We start from the raw sequence: 18,274 nt of genomic DNA on the forward strand, positions 1-18,274 counted from the left end.
ACTGCAGATACTGTGGGTGGGTCTGTTGTCTGGAGCTCGGTGGATGGAGTCGTGATGTTAGTAGACTCCTCGCCCACCTCTACACTCCCCTTGTCAATATGCATTTTCTCCTGTGTATTTCTTACACTGAACTTGATCTGCTATGATCTCTAACATCCAGTGAAAAGACAGGAAAGTAACCACATGACTTCAGCATGCCCAATTATGCTGAGGTGTGGAACATCCAATCCTGGCAGAGCAGCAGAAGAAAGGAGCGGGAGGGAATTAAAAAATAATGCATGTCTTAGGCTAGTGCACAAGATATGTAAATCACCTGTCACTCACAGCAAGAGGGAGGATTTGACAACGTTTTTCTCTGTTTGTCAAGATTTATCTCACTGAACAATAAAAGATGATTGCTCAGAGCTGGATTAACTCTTTGTGGCAAGACTGGGCTCAAATGATAGGAAATCATATACTCTACATTATGACATCACAAAAAAATTGGGTTTGCATCCACTTTAAAGAGACAGAAAGATTTGAGAATTAGGCTCCAATCCTAAAGCGTAACTTCCCTTTTGTTGAGAAAAAAAACTTTCCCCCCTGAGTGATCTATGTATGCGGCAAGGATTATAACAACCTTTGTTGCAGATTCCTACCCTTTTGTTATTCTGGAGAAATCCATGTGCGTTTGTCTGTGCCTCTGTGCTTAGTAGGTCTAATGGGAGTGATTTCATAATTATCAGTCAGCTGTGGCAGCTGAAGAGCACTAATGAGGAAAGCTGCTGGGCCTGCATCCCTTTAGACGTGTTTCTTTTGGAAATATCTCACCAAAAATGACACTTTTGTTGCAGGGGATGCCTGAAATCTGACTTGTATCTTAGGCAGACTTCTGGGAAAATTGGTGAGTCAATCACACAAGCAGGAAATTATGTTTCTGGGGAGTGGTCAGTACACATTCTGTGTACAGAAAAACTCCATGTCGCCATATTGCATTGCATTTATAGAAAATTACATCGGCTGCAGATTGAAAAGGAAAGGTAATTTTAATAACATTCAATTACAACATGACTTGTATCGCAATTGTACACGCTATATTATTTTTTCTTTATTTGCTATTTTTTTCCTAACAAAAGTGGAGGTACCTTTTAAAGAAATTCAAATTTACATTTTTTTTTTTCAAATATATGTTTAGCACAAACTGACAGCTTGGTTGAAGACATGTATTCTTTGTCCCCTCGCAGGCCCAATACTATGGTGAAATCTCCGTTGGAACTCCTCCGCAGAATTTTACTGTCATTTTTGATACAGGTTCCTCCAACCTCTGGGTGCCATCCATCCACTGCTCCTTCTTTGACATCGCCTGCTGTGAGTACCAGAACAAACATTCTCCGACACCTTTGGGTCATGTTTAGTATTGTAATTCTCTCCTAAGCAAACTCCTTTGATGCCTTCATTTATTAATGAATTATCTATTTACTGAGCTTAATCAGTGCCATCAATTGTTCTTAGGAATGTCTGCGATCTCCAGGGGCCAATTAAACCTGATCTTGCTGTAGAAATACTTTGGAGGTATTCACCTTCATATTAGTTACTCTGCATATTATTATGATCTTACAAGTCTGCAGGGGAATAGATCATCTGTAAAAGCCACAGGGGCCACTTCACAGAGCCAGCGCAGGCTTCAGTAAGGAACTTGGCCTTGCATCTCTCCCTGTCTGATCTATGATTGTTTAGATATATTAATCAGATACCATCTAGAGGTTAATTTAAATTCCATTTCAATGGTGCAGCCTCTATACAAAAAAAAAAAAATATATATATATATATATATATATATATATATATATACATATATACATACTGGAGGAAACTCAGGATATCAAAGCATAATAATCCTTTAGCACTTCCTTTTAAATTCTCCTTACTAAACTCTATAATAAAAATTCCATTAGGAGTCTGAATTTATATTGCTTCTTTCAGGGGAAACTTGTAGGTTTAAATAACCTGTTTTTTTTTTTTTTTTACCTGGCCTTAAGGACAGGTGTATGATAAAGCATTCCAGAAATCCCCATCCTGCCCTAATGAAAAAGTTAAACGTGCTCAAAGACTTTAGATGCATAGAGATCTCAGGGCTGCAGTGCAGCCTACATAAAACTGATTTTTGTAATCTGCACCAACACCAGCCATACAGTATAATGAGTCATCTACAGGACCATTATACTCCACCTGCACCTTCATTGCAATTGACCCATAGAATAGTATTACATGCATTGCCTACAGGCCTTACTTACTTAAAGTATACCTAAAGCCAATCTTTTTGTTGGATAGTGTAGCAAAAGGGGTAAAACCTTTGAGTCTTGTGGACAGAACAGAAAGCGAGAGGAAATGTCTCCAAAGTAAGAGATATCCCCTTTTAGACAGTAGTCATTGGACCAAGTGTCCCCATTGAAGATGTACCAGCTTCTTCTGGCGATAACTCAGAATTTTGGATTTCCCTTCAATCCCAGTCCCTATGACAATATAAAGCAAGACAAATTGAGAAGGTGAATGCTTTAAGCTGGCTATACAGTGAGTATAGAAAATAATCACTCCCCTTTAAAATCATCACATTTTGTTGCTTTGCAGCCTGAAATTAAGACAGACACAGTTTTTGTTGTATCTAGCTGTATTTACTGATGTAATTTATAACATCCAAGTGAAACATATAACACCAACATGCCAGAAAAATAATCAAAAACAGAATCACTGAGTTGGAAAAAGGATCGTCCCTTATGCCAGCATTTTGTTGGATCACCTTTTGCTTTAATTACAGCTTTTAGTCTGTTGGGATATGTTTCTACTAACTTTGCACATCTATACTTTGCAATATTTGGCCACTCTTCTTTGCAGAACTGTGATGGGAACATGTCAGGTAGACTTTGTCAAAGGACAGGGTCTGTGTTTAATTGCCTGACTATTCCTGTACACCAGCTTTGAGAGAGACCATTTATCTCACCACTATAGCCATGGTGGATCTGGAGTTCCTGACTGATAGGAATAATACAGATTTTGTTATTTCATCAGGTTGTAGGAGAGCGGGTAAGGGCTAAATTTATTAAGTTTAAAATAAGGGTTGCCAGCCTATAGTATATGAACAAACAGTGTTGCAAAAGGAAAAGTGGGGTGCGTCTTGGCCTAAGTGGGCTTGGTTAAATAGGCATCAGTATGGATGTCAATCCATTTCTTAAACTCAATCTTTCAAAAACTGAGCTTATAATATTCATATCAACAACAACAAGCCATTTACAACTCTGTCCCCAGCTACATGACCAACCTCCTCTCAGAATAATCAACCAAACAATCCACTTTCCCCCGGCTCTCTAGCTCCCTTGTCACCTCCTCCCATGCTCACATCCAGGACTTTTCCAGAGTCTTCTGGAACAACCTACCACAGCTTGTATGGCTGTCTCCCACTCCGTCCAACTTTAAGTGATCAATGAAAAATCATATCTTAAGCGAAACCTATCCTGAAAGACAGCCCCACACCAATATTGTTTTTATTTAACTTCCTCATCAGATTGGAAGTCATCATGAGCAGGGCCCCGTAACCCTCTTGTCTTGAATTGTATTTTACTTTATTTTGTAAAGCACTGCACAAACTGTTCGTGCTACTTAAATCCTATATAATGATAAAAATGGCCACATGCCATAGACTGGGGCACATGATGCAATTCAGATACTATCATCTGGCTGTGGGGACTCTGAAAGGTGGTTGGAGCACTCGGTGACCAGGTTTACATCTTTGGGTACTGTAATGTCTCAGTGGTTACACCTTATGGCAAATTACAGATAAAGGAACAAAGGTATGTTGAAGGATTAGTTGGGGTTTATTTAGAGAGTTTATATACAGCCATAACTTAGGTATCAGGAGGGTCAGCAATAATCAATGGTCAATTTGGAGTTTTAAGCAGAGGGCCTTCCAGAATCTGGAGATGAATTGTGATCCTCCATCAGACACAATTCTGGATGGCATTCCATGCAGTTTGAAAACATTCTCTGTCAAAATTTCTGCCGTCTCTTTGGAGTTTGGTAGTTTTGAGAGGGGCATGAAATGAGCCATTTTGGTGAGGTAATCAACTGCAACTAGAATGGTGTTGTACCCGCCTGAGCGAGGTAATTCAACAATGAAGTCAAGTGAAATGGCCTACCATGGTTTTTCAGGAATAGGGAGACTTATGAGGAGACCAAAAGGGGGTCGAGAATCACGTTTACAGTGGGCACAAGTCTCACAGGGGGATACGTACTGCCTTACTGTCTCCTCCATTTTTGGCCACCATAAGTGACGGCAAAGGAGATCAAGGGTGCTAGTGATACCAGGATGCCCAGCTAGTGGAACGTAGTGGGTAAGTTGAAGAACATGCTGGTGTAGAATCGACGGGATGTACAACTAGTTATCTTTGTAGAATAACCCTTCTACATCTGATTCTAACTGCAGTGGGGGTCTTTCTAAGTGTAAGGCCGCGTACACACGCGCGGACTGTTTGCCCAACCTTGTTCGTCAAACAGTTTCGGCAAACAGTCCGCTCAAAATTTGCATGAGCGGACTTGCCCACACACGAGCGGACTGTTTGACGAACAAGGTTGGGCAAACAGTTCGCTCAACTTTTGAAATGAACGGACTCGCCCACGTAAGGAGGAGGCAAATCCGCCCATTTCGAGCGCGTGTACAGGTAGGCGGGGCCCGCGAAGGAGACTTCGCGGGCTCCGCTGCCTGGAATGGGCTTAAAGGGGAATCCCAACGCCGAAAAAAATCGGCGTGGGGGTTCCCCCAAAGTCCACACCAGACCCTTGTTCGAGCACGCTACCCGGCCGGCCAGGAAAGGGGGGCGAGCGAGCGCGCCCCCCCTCCTGAGCCGTACCAGGCCGCGTGCCCTCAACATGGGGGGGTGCCTTGGGGAAGGGGGGGCCCCACCCCAAAGCACCTTGTCCCCATGTTGATGAGGACAAGGGCCTCTTCCCGACAACCCTGGCCTTTGGTTGTCGGGGTCTGCGGGCGGGGGGCTTATCGGAATCCGGGAGCCCCCTCTAAGAAGGGGGCCCCCGGATACCGGCCCCCCACCCTATGTGAATGAGTATGGGGTACAATGTACCCCTACCCATTCACCTGTGAAATAAAGTACAAAAAAAAACACAACACAGGGAAAAAATATTTTATTGCACAGCTCCGGGGGTCTTCCGTCTTCGGGGGTCTTCTCGCCGGACTCCTCCGCTATCTGTGTGTAGCTCTTTTACTAGCGGAGGAGTCCGGCTTTCTTCCTCCCCGCCGCCGGCCTCTTCTCCCGACTTCGGGGGTCTTGTCCCCCTCTTCGGTTCTTCTGCCGGGCCACCGCGCCTTCTTCTAGCTCTTTTACAGGCGGTGGCCCGGTCTTCTGTCGCCGCTGCCTTCCGTTCTTCTGTCGCCGCCTTCGGTTCTTCTGCCGGGCCACCGCGCCTTCTTGTAGCTCTTTTACAGGCGGTGGCCCGGTCTTCTGTCGCCGCTGTCGTCGCCGCCGCCGCCTTCCGTTCTTGTTCTTCTTCTTGTTCTTCTTCTTCTTCTCCAGGCGATGTTGACACGTCGCTCCCTCCGGCCGGAATGCCAGAGCCGCGCTGTGCGGTCACTTATATAGTGACAATGGGGCGGTGTCACATGGTATATGTCACATGGGTTGGTCACATGGGTTGATGTCACATGGGGACTATGACATCGTAAGGGGGCGGGGTCACCATGTGACCAACCCATGTGACATATACCATGTGACACCGCCCCATTGTCACTATATAAGTGACCGCACAGCGCGGCTCTGGCATTCCGGCCGGAGAGCTCGTCGAGTCAACATCTCCAGGAGAAGAAGAAGAAGAACAAGAAGAAGAACAAGAACGGAAGGCGGCGGCGGCGGCGACGACAGCGGCGACAGAAGACCGGGCCCCCGCCTGTAAAAGAGCTACAAGAAGGCGCGGTGGCCCGGCAGAAGAACCGAAGGCGGCGACAGAAGAACGGAAGGCAGCGGCGACAGAAGACCGGGCCACCGCCTGTAAAAGAGCTAGAAGAAGGCGCGGTGGCCCGGCAGAAGAACCGAAGAGGGGGACAAGACCCCCGAAGTCGGGAGAAGAGGCCGGCGGCGGGGAGGAAGAAAGCCGGACTCCTCCGCTAGTAAAAGAGCTACACACAGATAGCGGAGGAGTCCGGCGAGAAGACCCCCGAAGACGGAAGACCCCCGGAGCTGTGCAATAAAATATTTTTTCCCTGTGTTGTGTTTTTTTTTGTACTTTATTTCACAGGTGAATGGGTAGGGGTACATTGTACCACATACTCATTCACATAGGGTGGGGGGCCGGTATCCGGGGGCCCCCTTCTTAAAGGGGGCTCCCGGATTCCGATAAGCCCCCCGCCCGCAGACCCCGACAACCAACGGCCAGGGTTGTCGGGAAGAGGCCCTTGTCCTCATCAACATGGGGACAAGGTGCTTTGGGGTGGGGGGGGCCGCGCGGCCCCCCCTTCCCCAAGGCACCCCCCATGTTGAGGGCACGCGGCCTGGTACGGCTCAGGAGGGGGGGCGCGCTCGCTCGCCCCCCTTTCCTGGCCGGCCGGGTAGCGTGCTCGGACAAGGGTCTGGTGTGGACTTTGGGGGAACCCCCACGCCGATTTTTGTTGGGGTTCCCCTTTAAGCCCATTCCAGGCGGCGGAGCCCGCGACGTCTCCTTCGCGGGCCCCGCCTACCTGTACACGCGCTCGAAATGGGCGGACTTTCCGAGCGGGAACAGTCCGCTCATTTCGAAAGTACAGCGGACAGGCCCACACACGGGCGGACTGTTCGCTCAAACACAGTTTCAGCGGACAGTTTTTCGGAATTTCCGAAAGACTTTGTCCGTCCAACTGTCCGCTGAAACTGTCCGCTGAAAGCCCACACACGAGCGGACTGTCCGCCCAAACACTGTTCAGCGGACAAGGTTGGGCGAACAGTCCGCCCCTGTGTACGCGGCCTAAGGCCTGTTGCAACTCCTCTTTGAGGGACAAGATGGTGCATAAGATTTTTTGCTGTGGGATGATTTGGGAATGGGTTTGAGTAATAGTTTGGGGTTCATCTAGGCGAGAAAGGGAATCCGCTTTTCTGTTTTTGGATCCGGGTCGGTAGGTGATGATGAAGTGGAATCTATCAAAGAAGAGGGCCAAGTGTATCTGTCTGGAGGAGAGTGTCTTGTTACGCTGAATGTATTGGAGGTTTTGATGGTCTGAGTACACTATAAAGGTTAAAGAGGTACCCTCGAGTAGGTGTCTCCAAGTCTCCAAGGCGTCTTTCACGTCTAGCCACTCCTTTTCACCTATGGGATAATTGATCTCAGCAGGAGTGAGGGATCGGGAATGGTAGGCGACAGGATGAAGAGGTCCATCAATGGATGATCTTTGGGATAGGATCACCCCTAGAGCCAAGTGGGAGGCATCTACCTCTAAGATGTAATGTAGTTTAAGGTCCTGTAAGTGTAGGATGGGTGCAGTAGTGAAACAACTGTTCAGGGTATCAAAGGCCTCCTGGGCTTGTGTGTTCCACATATAGTTGGCGTGGATACTGGTTAGTTGAGTTAAAGATTTTGCAACTAAGGAATTTTTTTTTATGAATTTGCGATAAAAATTTGTGAGTGCTTTCTTGGAGTGCCTTCCTATTCAGGGGCCTGGGCCATTTTTGGATACAATCAACCTTACCAGGGTCCATCTGAATGCCTTTCTCAGAGATGATGTAACCCAAAAAGGCAACAGTGTTGGATTAAAAAATGCACTTTTCTCATTTAACATATAAATTATTAGTGCACAATCTAGAGAGAACCCATTGAACATGTTTGCGATGGTCTGTGATGTTGTCAGAGTATATAAGTATGTCATAAAGATATACTACTAAACAAACATCTAGGAGGTCCCTGAAGATGTCGTTCACGAAGAACTGAAAAGTGGCAGGTGCATTGCACAAGCTAAAAGGCATGACTAGGTACTCAAACAGGCCGTAACAGGTCTTGAAGGCAGTCTTCCATTCATCGCAGTGCCGGATTCTGACCAGATTATATGCCCCCTTCGAATCCAATTTGGTGAATAATTTTGCCGTTTGTAAACATTCCAATAGTTCAGGGATGAGAGGAAGAGGGCATCTATTTTTTACAGTGATTTTGTTTAATTCTCTATAGTCGATTATGGGGTGTAGACTTTGATCCTTGTTCCAGACAAAAAACATGCCAGCAGCTGCGGGTGAGGTAGATGTTCTTATGAAACCTTTCTTCAAATTTTCTTCTATATATTCTTTTAGGTGGGCCAATTCGGGCTGTGATAAAGAATATATATGTCCAAAAGGGATTTTGCTGCCTGGTAGTAACTCAATTGGGCAGTCATATGGTCTATGAGGGGGTAGAAGCTCTGCGTTCTTTTTGTTGAAGACATCAGCAAAATCTTGGTAAGGCTTGGGAACCAGGCTGACTACGCCTAGGGACAGTGACTGCGCCTGTGATAAAGATATCTCTTTATAACAGGTCCTCTGGCAATATTGAGAGTCAAGGAGCACTGTGCTGTCATCCCAACGTAAGGTGGGTTGGTGAGCATGCAGGGGACCTGATGTTAAAGTAGTACCGTAAATAAGTCTAAGGGAGAGAGGGTTGCATTTAGTGGATACAGGAATTTTATTGGTTATAACTATATGAGAGTCTATGAACTTCCCACGCGCTCCGGTGTCAATCATAACCTCAAGAGTAATTCGGGTTTAGTCACACTGTAGGGAAACAAGAATTTTGAAATAATTAGTGTCTGATAAGAGGGGGTTTATTAGATTGCATAAGTAAGCTGACTTACCCGGTCTTTTTTTTTTAAAGTATGGGACAGTCTCCCGCGATGTGATGTGGCACGCCACAATACATACAAAGCTGAATTGACCTATGCCTGGTTCTCTTGGCTGGGGGAAGTGGACCCCAATTGCTCCGATATCCATGGGAACAACTGAGTCCAAAGTATGGCCTGAGGGAACTAGATATGAGGCTTTTGAGAGTCTCTTTGCTTTACGTTCTCTCATTCTTCTATCAATGGATAAACTGAGTAGGATGAGAGCATCCAAGGTGGAGGGCATTGTGGTACGGGCTAACTCATCCTTCAAGGACTCTGATAATCCCTGCCTAAATTGATTTTTTAGGGAGACTTGGTTCCACTCAGACTGTGTGGCCCAATGTTTGAATTGGGAGATGTAATCTTCGACAGGGTGTTTACCCTGTCACAGGGCACGTAAGGCAGACTCTGCAGAGATCTGTTTGCTGGGGTCATCATATAGTAGGTCCATGGCAGCACTGAAGTCACTAAATGAGTTAAGAATTGGATAATCTTTCTCAATGAACGTGTTCAGGCTCGGGGCTCACCTCTAAGGTAGGAAATGGCAGTGCAGACTCTGAGGCATAAGTACGTGGCTTCATGTCAAACAAAAGTTTGCACGCGTTAATGTATTCTCTCTAGTTTTTCCTATTGCCCGACAAAATGCCTGGGCAGCTAATTTTTGGTTCTGGGGAGTCAGATTGTATAACCCGATTGGGGAAGTTGTCAGAAAGAAAAGTCTTGAGATTCTGGTTTTCAGTAGCGAGGTCGGAGACCATCTGTGAAAGGGCGTCTCAAAAAAGTCTCTGATTGAATGCCGCCATGTGTGTAACAACATCCGATGGATCAATATTTCTACTTTTGGTAGGAGGTTCGTGCTATCTGTAATGTCTCAGGCAGTGAGCTAGTAGCGTTTTTGTAGAGGATCACAGCTTCAGACTTATGTAAATACTGTGTAGTTAAGTGGTTACACCTTATGGCAAATTACAGATAAAGGAACAAAGGTATGTTGAAGGATTAGTTGGAGTTTATTTAGAGAGTTTATATACAGCCATAACTTAGGTATCAGGAGGGTCAGCAAGGCATTAGCAGTTCAGAAGTACAACGTTTATGCAGTTCAGGTATACTTGCAGTGAGTTGCATTATGCTGATGGGGACACTCCATAGGTCTGGAGAGATGGTGGTGAAGCGTTCATTGGCCCAAAATGAAGAGTAGTAAGTGGGGGCTCTGTCTGGCCCAAATGAAGAGGATGGAGTGGGGCTCTGTCCGGCCCAAATGAAGAGGATGAAGTGGGGCTCTGTCTGGCCCAAACAAAGAGGAGGAAGTGGAGCTCTATCTGCCCCAAACGAAGAGGATGAAGTGGGGCTCTGTCCAGCCTAAACAAATAGGATGAAGTGGGGCTCTGTCTGGCCCAAACGAAGAGGAGGAAGTGGGGCTCTATCCAGCCCAAACGAAGAGGAGGAAGTGGGGCTCTATCCAGCCCAAACTCGGAGAAGTAAGCAGCAACGTGTGGCTGGTGCACTAGGCCTAGTAACAGGTTCTTAGCATGAACGATGAGTCATTGGCGGCAGCTGTTTAAATAGGAACAAGAGGGGGTATCAGATGATGTGGCTGAGACCTCATCAATGGGCTGAGGGGATAGTGGAGATGACTGAACCCCCAGTGGATGAATCAGACATTACAGATACCAGGTCAGGCTGAAGATTAGTCCAACAAAAAGGCATCTGAGGCTACTGGCTACTAAAAAATTTGCTCCCATCTGGAACAATCAGGCAGTACTTTCATGCTGCCTGATGGATCTGAACTGAGCAGTTCCAATTTTTAAAATGGCTAGCCCTTAATATAGTCCAGGTGGCATAATTTTTATTATAGTTTTTACAGTAAATCCACTGTAACTTTAGAGATAACTGAAAAATATAAAAATACACTCTGCATCCTTAAATAACCAGATGAATCTGCCTTGACCACTTTACACTCCAGGACAGCATTTCTCAATCTTTTTTCAGTCATAGCACCCTTTAAAAGCATATATAATCATGAGACACCTCAGTCTAAAATATGTAAAAAATGTGAACGTCACTTATCAGTGAGAAACCTGAGCATGAGACAATGCACACAGCCAACCTGATGAAATTTACTTTACACCAGAGGCCCCCCATCACATCAGAGGCTCTCTATACATCAAAGCCCCACACATACTTGACAGTTCCCCATTACATCAGAGACCCCAAATCTCACAGACCCCCAATCACACAGTCCCCCATCAAAGAGCCTTCCAACCACACAGTTTCCTCTTCACATCAGAGTGCTACCAACCATAGCAACAAATTTCACCATGTGTTCTGGCCCCAGAGCATCATTGGTTGTTATGGTTTGTTATAGGTTGTTATGGTGCTGGTGGCCAGCCTGTCTGCACATAGCAACGCAGGAAGTTGATCAACGGCAAACTGGGTCCAGGGCTTGCGGCACCCACAGACAGTACCCTAGTTAAGATCACTGCTCCAGGAAATGGTTAAGAATGGCATGTTAATTGGCACATCCCCAGGAGTCTGCTTACAAAAAAAAACAAGAGGTTTACACTTGCATCTTCGACATTTGTCATCAGAGTAACTTCTTGGGGATGGAAAAAGTCGAACAACAGAAACACTGAATTGTAGGGTTTTCCTAGGATCATCAGATCCAAGAGTATTCCCCTTTATTTCTTTTGTTGATTCATTCATTCCTTCAGTGTGAGTACTGCTTACCAACGTCTATTAATCTTACCAGTATGCCCGTTTTATTTGCTTGTTTGTTTTTGCTTTTGAAATTACTAGAAAGAATTGTGTCTTTTTTCTGCCTGACTTTGTGAAGATGACATTAATGAAGACTTTTAGAATTAGCATACCTGGAAAATTATCTTATTCAGTAAGCAAGTAAAAGAGCAATTACAACATGCAGCATGCAATAGCCCATAGCAACCAACCAGCTATCACCTTTAGTCATGTGGAATGCAGACTAGTTATGATAGGTTACTGCACTTTTTTATACTGAAAAAGGCCCGTTAAAGTTTGTCATGTTGGATTGTTTGTGCTTTTCTGTTGCATGTCTTAGGGTTTCACAAAAAATACAATTCCGGGGCATCCAGCACCTTTAAAAAGAATGGGACTGCATTCTCGATTCACTATGGAAGCGGGAGTCTTGAAGGATACTTAAGCCAAGATACAGTCACTGTAAGTTCACGCTCATGTCTATAAAAGAGATTGTGCAATAAATTATTTTTATTTTGTACCAAACTGTAATGGAATTTCTATGTAAAAGCCCTACCCATTTTAATAGATGCCAAGATACACAAATCTCAAGTTTTAGGTTCAGTATGTCTTGGAACGTCTGACAATCAAGCTCCTGAACTGGTGAATGCCTCAAATAACACCCTCCACACACCCACAATTAAACACCGTCTGGGCAATAGAATTCTAAATTGCTTAACCATTGCTATGATTTCTCAAGTAAACCTGCCACAATAGGAATATTTAAACTATGTCATGGTGATCCCCTAGCTTCAATAGTTTTAGTCAATGTCCTAGAACTTATTTGTAGATCAGGAAACCTGCTTTCCCTCTAGCTTCACTAGCTGTATTCTTAGTCCAGGGCAGTAATTCAGCATGTATCAAAGCCTGAGGCATTGGCATGCCAGCCTGGCATCTGTATTTTATAAAGCAGGGCAGCACCGGCAATAAGTAATTCTCTCTTGACAGATGTATTTTAACCCCTTCATGTTTGGAGGTCATTGAAGCTTAGATTCCTAGACTGAATTTAGCAGTTTCAGTATACATTGCTTAACTTGACCATAGCTCTCTGACCTGCCTACCTAAATAACTTTTACATTGTCATTTAAAAACATACAGCTATTACTTTGTAAACTGTTTCAATTTTAACTCTACACATGTCTTTAAATATAAGGGACAAATGGACAAACATACGAAAATGCATAATAGTTATTTTGCAATTAACAGTTTTTATTTTTTTAGTTTTTTTAGGCCTCATGCACATGTTCGTATAGGCAGATGGTGTACTATGCATATAACCACATACAGACCAGTGTTCTTATTCATCTCAATAGGCAACTCTATGCTCCAGCAGCGTGCCCTGGGAGAGTCATCAAAAAGGGTCTGCATGCTGTATGGCCCCTGTTCAGTAGTGTATGAACCTTAAATTGAGATTTTGGTCACAAAAAAAAAAAGTGCATAAAATATGATGCAACCTGCCACTATGCAAGATCACGGGACCACCAACAGTGACCTGTTGGTCTTAGGCACTGCAGTCTGTGTCCTTAAATGATAAAGGTGATCCCAAATGTCTGCTGTGCATGAAGGCTTTAGGTTCAAAGTGCTGCCCCTCCCTTCCCTCATTCGGAGAGCTAGTTTTGGATATAGTACTATATAGTACTAGACAGTATACAGTACTATACAGTTTTAGATCTCCTGTTATTAATATTCATGATTGTGAATGACTGTTTTATTGAGTAATTTGATTAGCTTTGATGAGGGTGCTTAAATGTACCACAGCCTTCCCAATAAAAGGGGGTTCCTGAGAGGAGTACAAGAGAAGAAAAAAAAAAAAGCAAACAGTCAAGGTATTACTGGTCATAGGGTCCAGAATGATTTTATATTAGTTAACATTAGAATGGAATAAAACATCCAATGCACTTTCAGGGGTTCAGGCACAGCCACGTTATTAGGGTTTACATACTGTGTGACTTCAATATTAATAGTACTTATGAACAGGGCTCTTTTCAGAGGGAACACGGGGAATGCAGTTCCAGCACCTCCAGCACTGACTCTGGGGTGTGCTGCTGGGTCTATTGATTGGGGGCTCTATTCTAGTTGGAGGGGGTCTATTGTTGCTGAGGAGGTCTAATGTTGCTGGTGGGAGACCTATTGTTGCTGAGGGTGGGTCTTTTATTGCTGGCGGGGGGGGGGGGGGTCAGATGTTTCTGGTAGAGATTTACTGTTGAGGGAGGGATCTATTGTTGTTGGCTGACAAAGAGTCTATTGATGCTGGCTGCGGGGAGATCTATTGTTGCTGCCCATAGTCTATTGTTAGTAGAGGGGACATTTTGTTGCGTATGGTCCATTGTTGGTAAGGGGATCTATTGTTGCTGGGGGGGGGGGGGGGCTATTGTTACTGGTTGCAGGGTATCTATTTTACTGCTTTTCTTGCTATTGTTACCAAATTCCATACAAATTATTGAGCACCAAAAAATTATATGTGGTTCTGTATTCTTTAAAAGGTGCGGTACTGGGAGGTGGGTATGGGGTGGAACCAAGGAATAGGGCTCGGAGGTGGGTTGGGGTGGAGACAAGGGGTGACTCGGAAAGGGGGAGTTCCTGCACCTATTCTCTGAGAAAAAAAAGCCCTGCTTATGAATATTGCCATTACTTGGGGCACATCATACAACTCTGCATCTAGCTTCCTGTTTTTTGTACATATTTTTATTGCTGTCTGTGCCCCAACTAGTATATACCCTATCTGTTTGTCCTGTTGACTGTTGTAACCAGGACAGAAAAACAGAGAAATCCCAAATTTTACAATGGTCACCATAAATCACTACTCGTGTAAGAAATTGCTAACTTTCTAAGAGGGTACTTTCAATAACTATCTGTTGTGAAATTAGGGCAATCCCAATATATAGTTAAAAAGCCTCCCATTCTATGTAACTCACATTTTATTGGGAAATAAAACAATCTCCTCTGGGCGATCAATTTACATTACAGGGATTTTAACAAACTTTGTAGCAGATGCCTACTTTTTTGTGGCTCTGAAGAAATAGCATTGTTTGACTATGTCCTTTGGGTGCTGATTCTGAATTGGAGGGTCAGGTTCATCCCCTGGTGCACCCTCAGTGTTCTAATGAGAAAAGCTGCAGGGTCTGTATCCCTTTAGAAGCATTTAACCCTTGGGGAGTATTTCACCAAACTGAAATTTCTATGTGTCCAAAATTTGACTTAATGGTATATCTTAGTGCAGACTTCTTGGAAAATCAGTGAGTCAATAACACGCAGACAATTACATTTCTGGAGGTGTCCCATACACCAACGGTGTACAGAACGCCTCCCGAGTGCAATAAATATTACAGAAAAATACAGCAAGTGCAGATTGAAAAGGAAAGCTTATTTTTAGTAACATTAAATTGCAATATGGCTTGTGTAGCAACTGTATATGCTATATTATTATTTTTTATTTGATAGATGTTTTTTGTACACAAAAAGGTAACCTTGAAAGTTACCATAAGTAAATGGTATAGGTTTATTTTACCCATATTGCTAAAAATGTTCTAAGTAATAAGAGCTAAAGTAGAGAATGGTCATCATCTCCTCAACAAAGGTCCAGAATGTGTTAGCAGAGTATGAAAGCACTCTAGGAAGATTAGTAAATATTAATGTTGTGGTGAGAGCTATGTTTTTTTTGCACAGTTGTATTTTTAAATCAGTGTGTACAATCCAGACAGTCAATGGGTTTACAGACTTTTCACTGCCAAATGTTAGGATTCCTTCAGAATGCAAATGTTTGAACTTGATTGGTGCCAGATAAGGAGATGCTACACATAGGCACTGCAGTTTATAGAGACTAGGGGTCTCCAAATCCAAGCCTGCAGACCACAAGATTTTAGCTGGCCCATTCTAATGGGGATGGGGACCCTGATATAATGTTGACTCTAAAGTAAAGCGGAGTCTGATGGATTCACTTCCATTTTCTTTCTTCTTACCCAAACAGGAATCATATCTTACCAACGGCTTTGCAATTACTATGCTATCCCACTAAGAACACCTCTGCTTCATCCAACTTAGGTGTTTTATATATATAAACCCACCCCTCCCCACCCCACCCCCATTCCTCCCTTTCACCTTCACTATTTTGAAAGCAGACCCAATCACTTGACATGATCCTTTGGACATACAGGGATCTGTGAATTATTGAACTACAAGTCCTGTCTGCCACTGCGGAAGATGGACTTGTAGTTCTCAATGGATTATGAGTGCAGTATTCAGCACACTATTAGTCCATTCACACTTCCTGCAGCTCTCCAACTGACAGCCTATACAAGGGTACAGGCAGAGAGCTGGAGGAATAGTTTTCAGGAGCCTTACATTGCACCCACTATCCACTAATCATGGATACAATGTTTTGCAGACTCCTATAAAAAAAAAAATATATAAAAAAATAAATACACTTATTTTTTTCAAAGGTAATCCTAGCCTTTAAAACTTAATTGTACTCTTCCTTTTTTTTTCACATATTAGTTGTGATCATGTTGTGTCTGGTCTATATTATATAATTTTTTTGTTTACTTAAAGTGTATGTGAACCCTCACATATACCCAATGAACCGAACAGTCTCAGATGATACACAGAGATTAAACAAATTTTAATTTTAGCAAAAATATTTGTATATCTGCTGTCTTCAGCTTTCCACACTGTTTAGAAAGTACACATCGTGTTTTTCTTCCTGTTCTACCACTGGGTGTGGGGTCTTGGCATACACTGTGTGAGAGCTGATTGGAGGAAAGGCAACCCCCCCCCCCCCCCAACATAGGCAGAGGAATGAAGAAACATGCAGAGCTGTGCTGTGAATAGACCAGCTCTCTGCTAATCTATCTCTATGCACCCACCCTGACACAAATTTCCAGCTGCTTTTATCTCCTTTGTTGGATAACTTTTCAGAAGTTATCATGCTGATAACAGAGGAATGAAGCAGCAGAAAGACAAGGGACATAGTGCTTTGGAAAGAGATAAGTAAACAACGCAGATATATGTGCCTTCTGCCTTGGTCAGATTTCATGAATGGGGTTTACATCCACTTTAATGTTTTTTCTTTGTTTTTATTAATTACCTTACTCTCACTGATTTTGCATCAGTGTTGATGATCCACTCCTCCACACTGGCAGCTGTAGTATGTTTGTGGACATCCCTCCTTTTGACCTGCATGCCTGCGGGCCAATTGCATATCCATGTTTCACTCAAGCACGCTAAAGCAGGCCGGTAGTCCAGACATAGTCAGGGGGCATATCAGACAACTTCTGCCAGACAACTGGTCCCACAGGCATTGCTGTGGCCCGGTCTAACCCACAGAGGATTCTGCTGCCAGGGTAGCAGAAATATAGCAAGAATACAGAGGCGTGACTTCTCACCTCTTCCTTCATGTATCCTGGATTAATTGCAAGGGTTTTCCAAGAGGGGCCTATTGGTTTTGAAAACAATTCAGGCACAAGAACAGAGAACTCACTCTTAAGCATGCATTGAGTAGAACCATTTACCAGCACCTGCTGCCCAACTCTTTTTGGAAGAAAAAATAATGTTCCATACATTTTTGGGCTTTTGACAGACAAGTATGGTAGTTATCAGACACCATTACCTTTTCTGTAGGTTTTAGATAACACACTGTCCATGACGCAAATCACTATTATTAGGAATTGAACCTTTGCACTACCAATACTCAGAAAAAAATAAAAGACTAAAATTCAGTGTACAAGTAGCCCTGCACTTTCCAAAAACCTGTAAACATACTCTGATACTTTGTGAGTTTACTGGTGTATTCTATCCAAACTGGAGCTTTATCTGCAGCACTGAAGACCTCTGTGGCAGTGTTGCCAACCATCAGTATTTTTACTGGCAGCCAGTAAAAAATGGGCACTTTTCTCCTGCCAGTAAATTCCAGTGACAGGAAAAGGTTGCCAGTAAAAAATATGATTGTGCCGCTAGGCACAACTGCGCATGAACAGTTCAGATCTGGAGTCGGCTGAGACCATACGAGTGCCTGCTACAGTGTGTTCGGATGGCTCTAGCAGGGGGAAGGTCTGGCAGAGGCGGTGCTTGAGAGTGTGTGCGCGTATCGTGTGCGGGTCTGTGGGACGGGAGCAAGGCAAGCCGGGAGCAGGACTCTCAGTGCTGTTTGGACTGGTGTGGACTAAAAGGATCACCTGCTATGGGAGAGACTGTCACCGCGACTCAGGAGGGGACGCGTCGTGCTGGTGAGGTGTCATCTTCTGTGCTGCTGCACACTGCTGTCCCTATCACTGTGAGAGTCAATGTTATGAGTGTGTGCCTGTCCATTCTAATTTTTTGCCGTCCTGAGTCTTGCCCCTAAACTACTTACTATATCGAAAATAAAATAACTAATATGTTTTTTTGTGCCTTAAAGTGGAGTTCTGCTTAAAAAAAAGCTGCTGACCTTTAATAATCGGACACTTACCTGTCCACGGGGACAGGGAACCCCCGCTTGTCTCCCCTTCCTCTCTGCGGCGCCGGCATTGTAACTGTTGTGGCTTCATAGCCGGGCACCCACTGCACATGTACGAGCTGCGCCATGACTGGCTGGGCAATCATCTGGGGCCTGTGACGTGTCCCAGATGATTGCCGAATGAGAGGGGAGAGGTGATCTCCTTTCTGGTGCCAGGGTGCATC

General features: G+C 44.2%; 1 protein-coding gene across 2 annotated transcripts in view; it reads left to right on the forward strand.

Moving 5' to 3' along the window:
* Positions 1-18,274, forward strand: part of LOC143933948 (cathepsin D-like) — a 155,344-nt gene that overhangs the window by 78,453 nt on the left and 58,617 nt on the right. For both annotated transcript variants that reach the window (XM_077457145.1, XM_077457144.1), the window contains exons 3-4: positions 1,224-1,347; positions 11,925-12,043. In XM_077457145.1, coding sequence (XP_077313271.1) covers positions 1,224-1,347; positions 11,925-12,043 — 243 coding nt within the window. The remainder of the gene's footprint in view (positions 1-1,223; positions 1,348-11,924; positions 12,044-18,274) is intronic.

The sequence above is a fragment of the Lithobates pipiens genome, unplaced genomic scaffold (assembly GCF_037356315.1).
Source record: "Lithobates pipiens isolate NorthernLeopardFrog02 unplaced genomic scaffold, aLitPip1_a1.2 Scaffold_27, whole genome shotgun sequence".
In the NCBI taxonomy this organism is placed as follows: domain Eukaryota; kingdom Metazoa; phylum Chordata; class Amphibia; order Anura; family Ranidae; genus Lithobates; species Lithobates pipiens.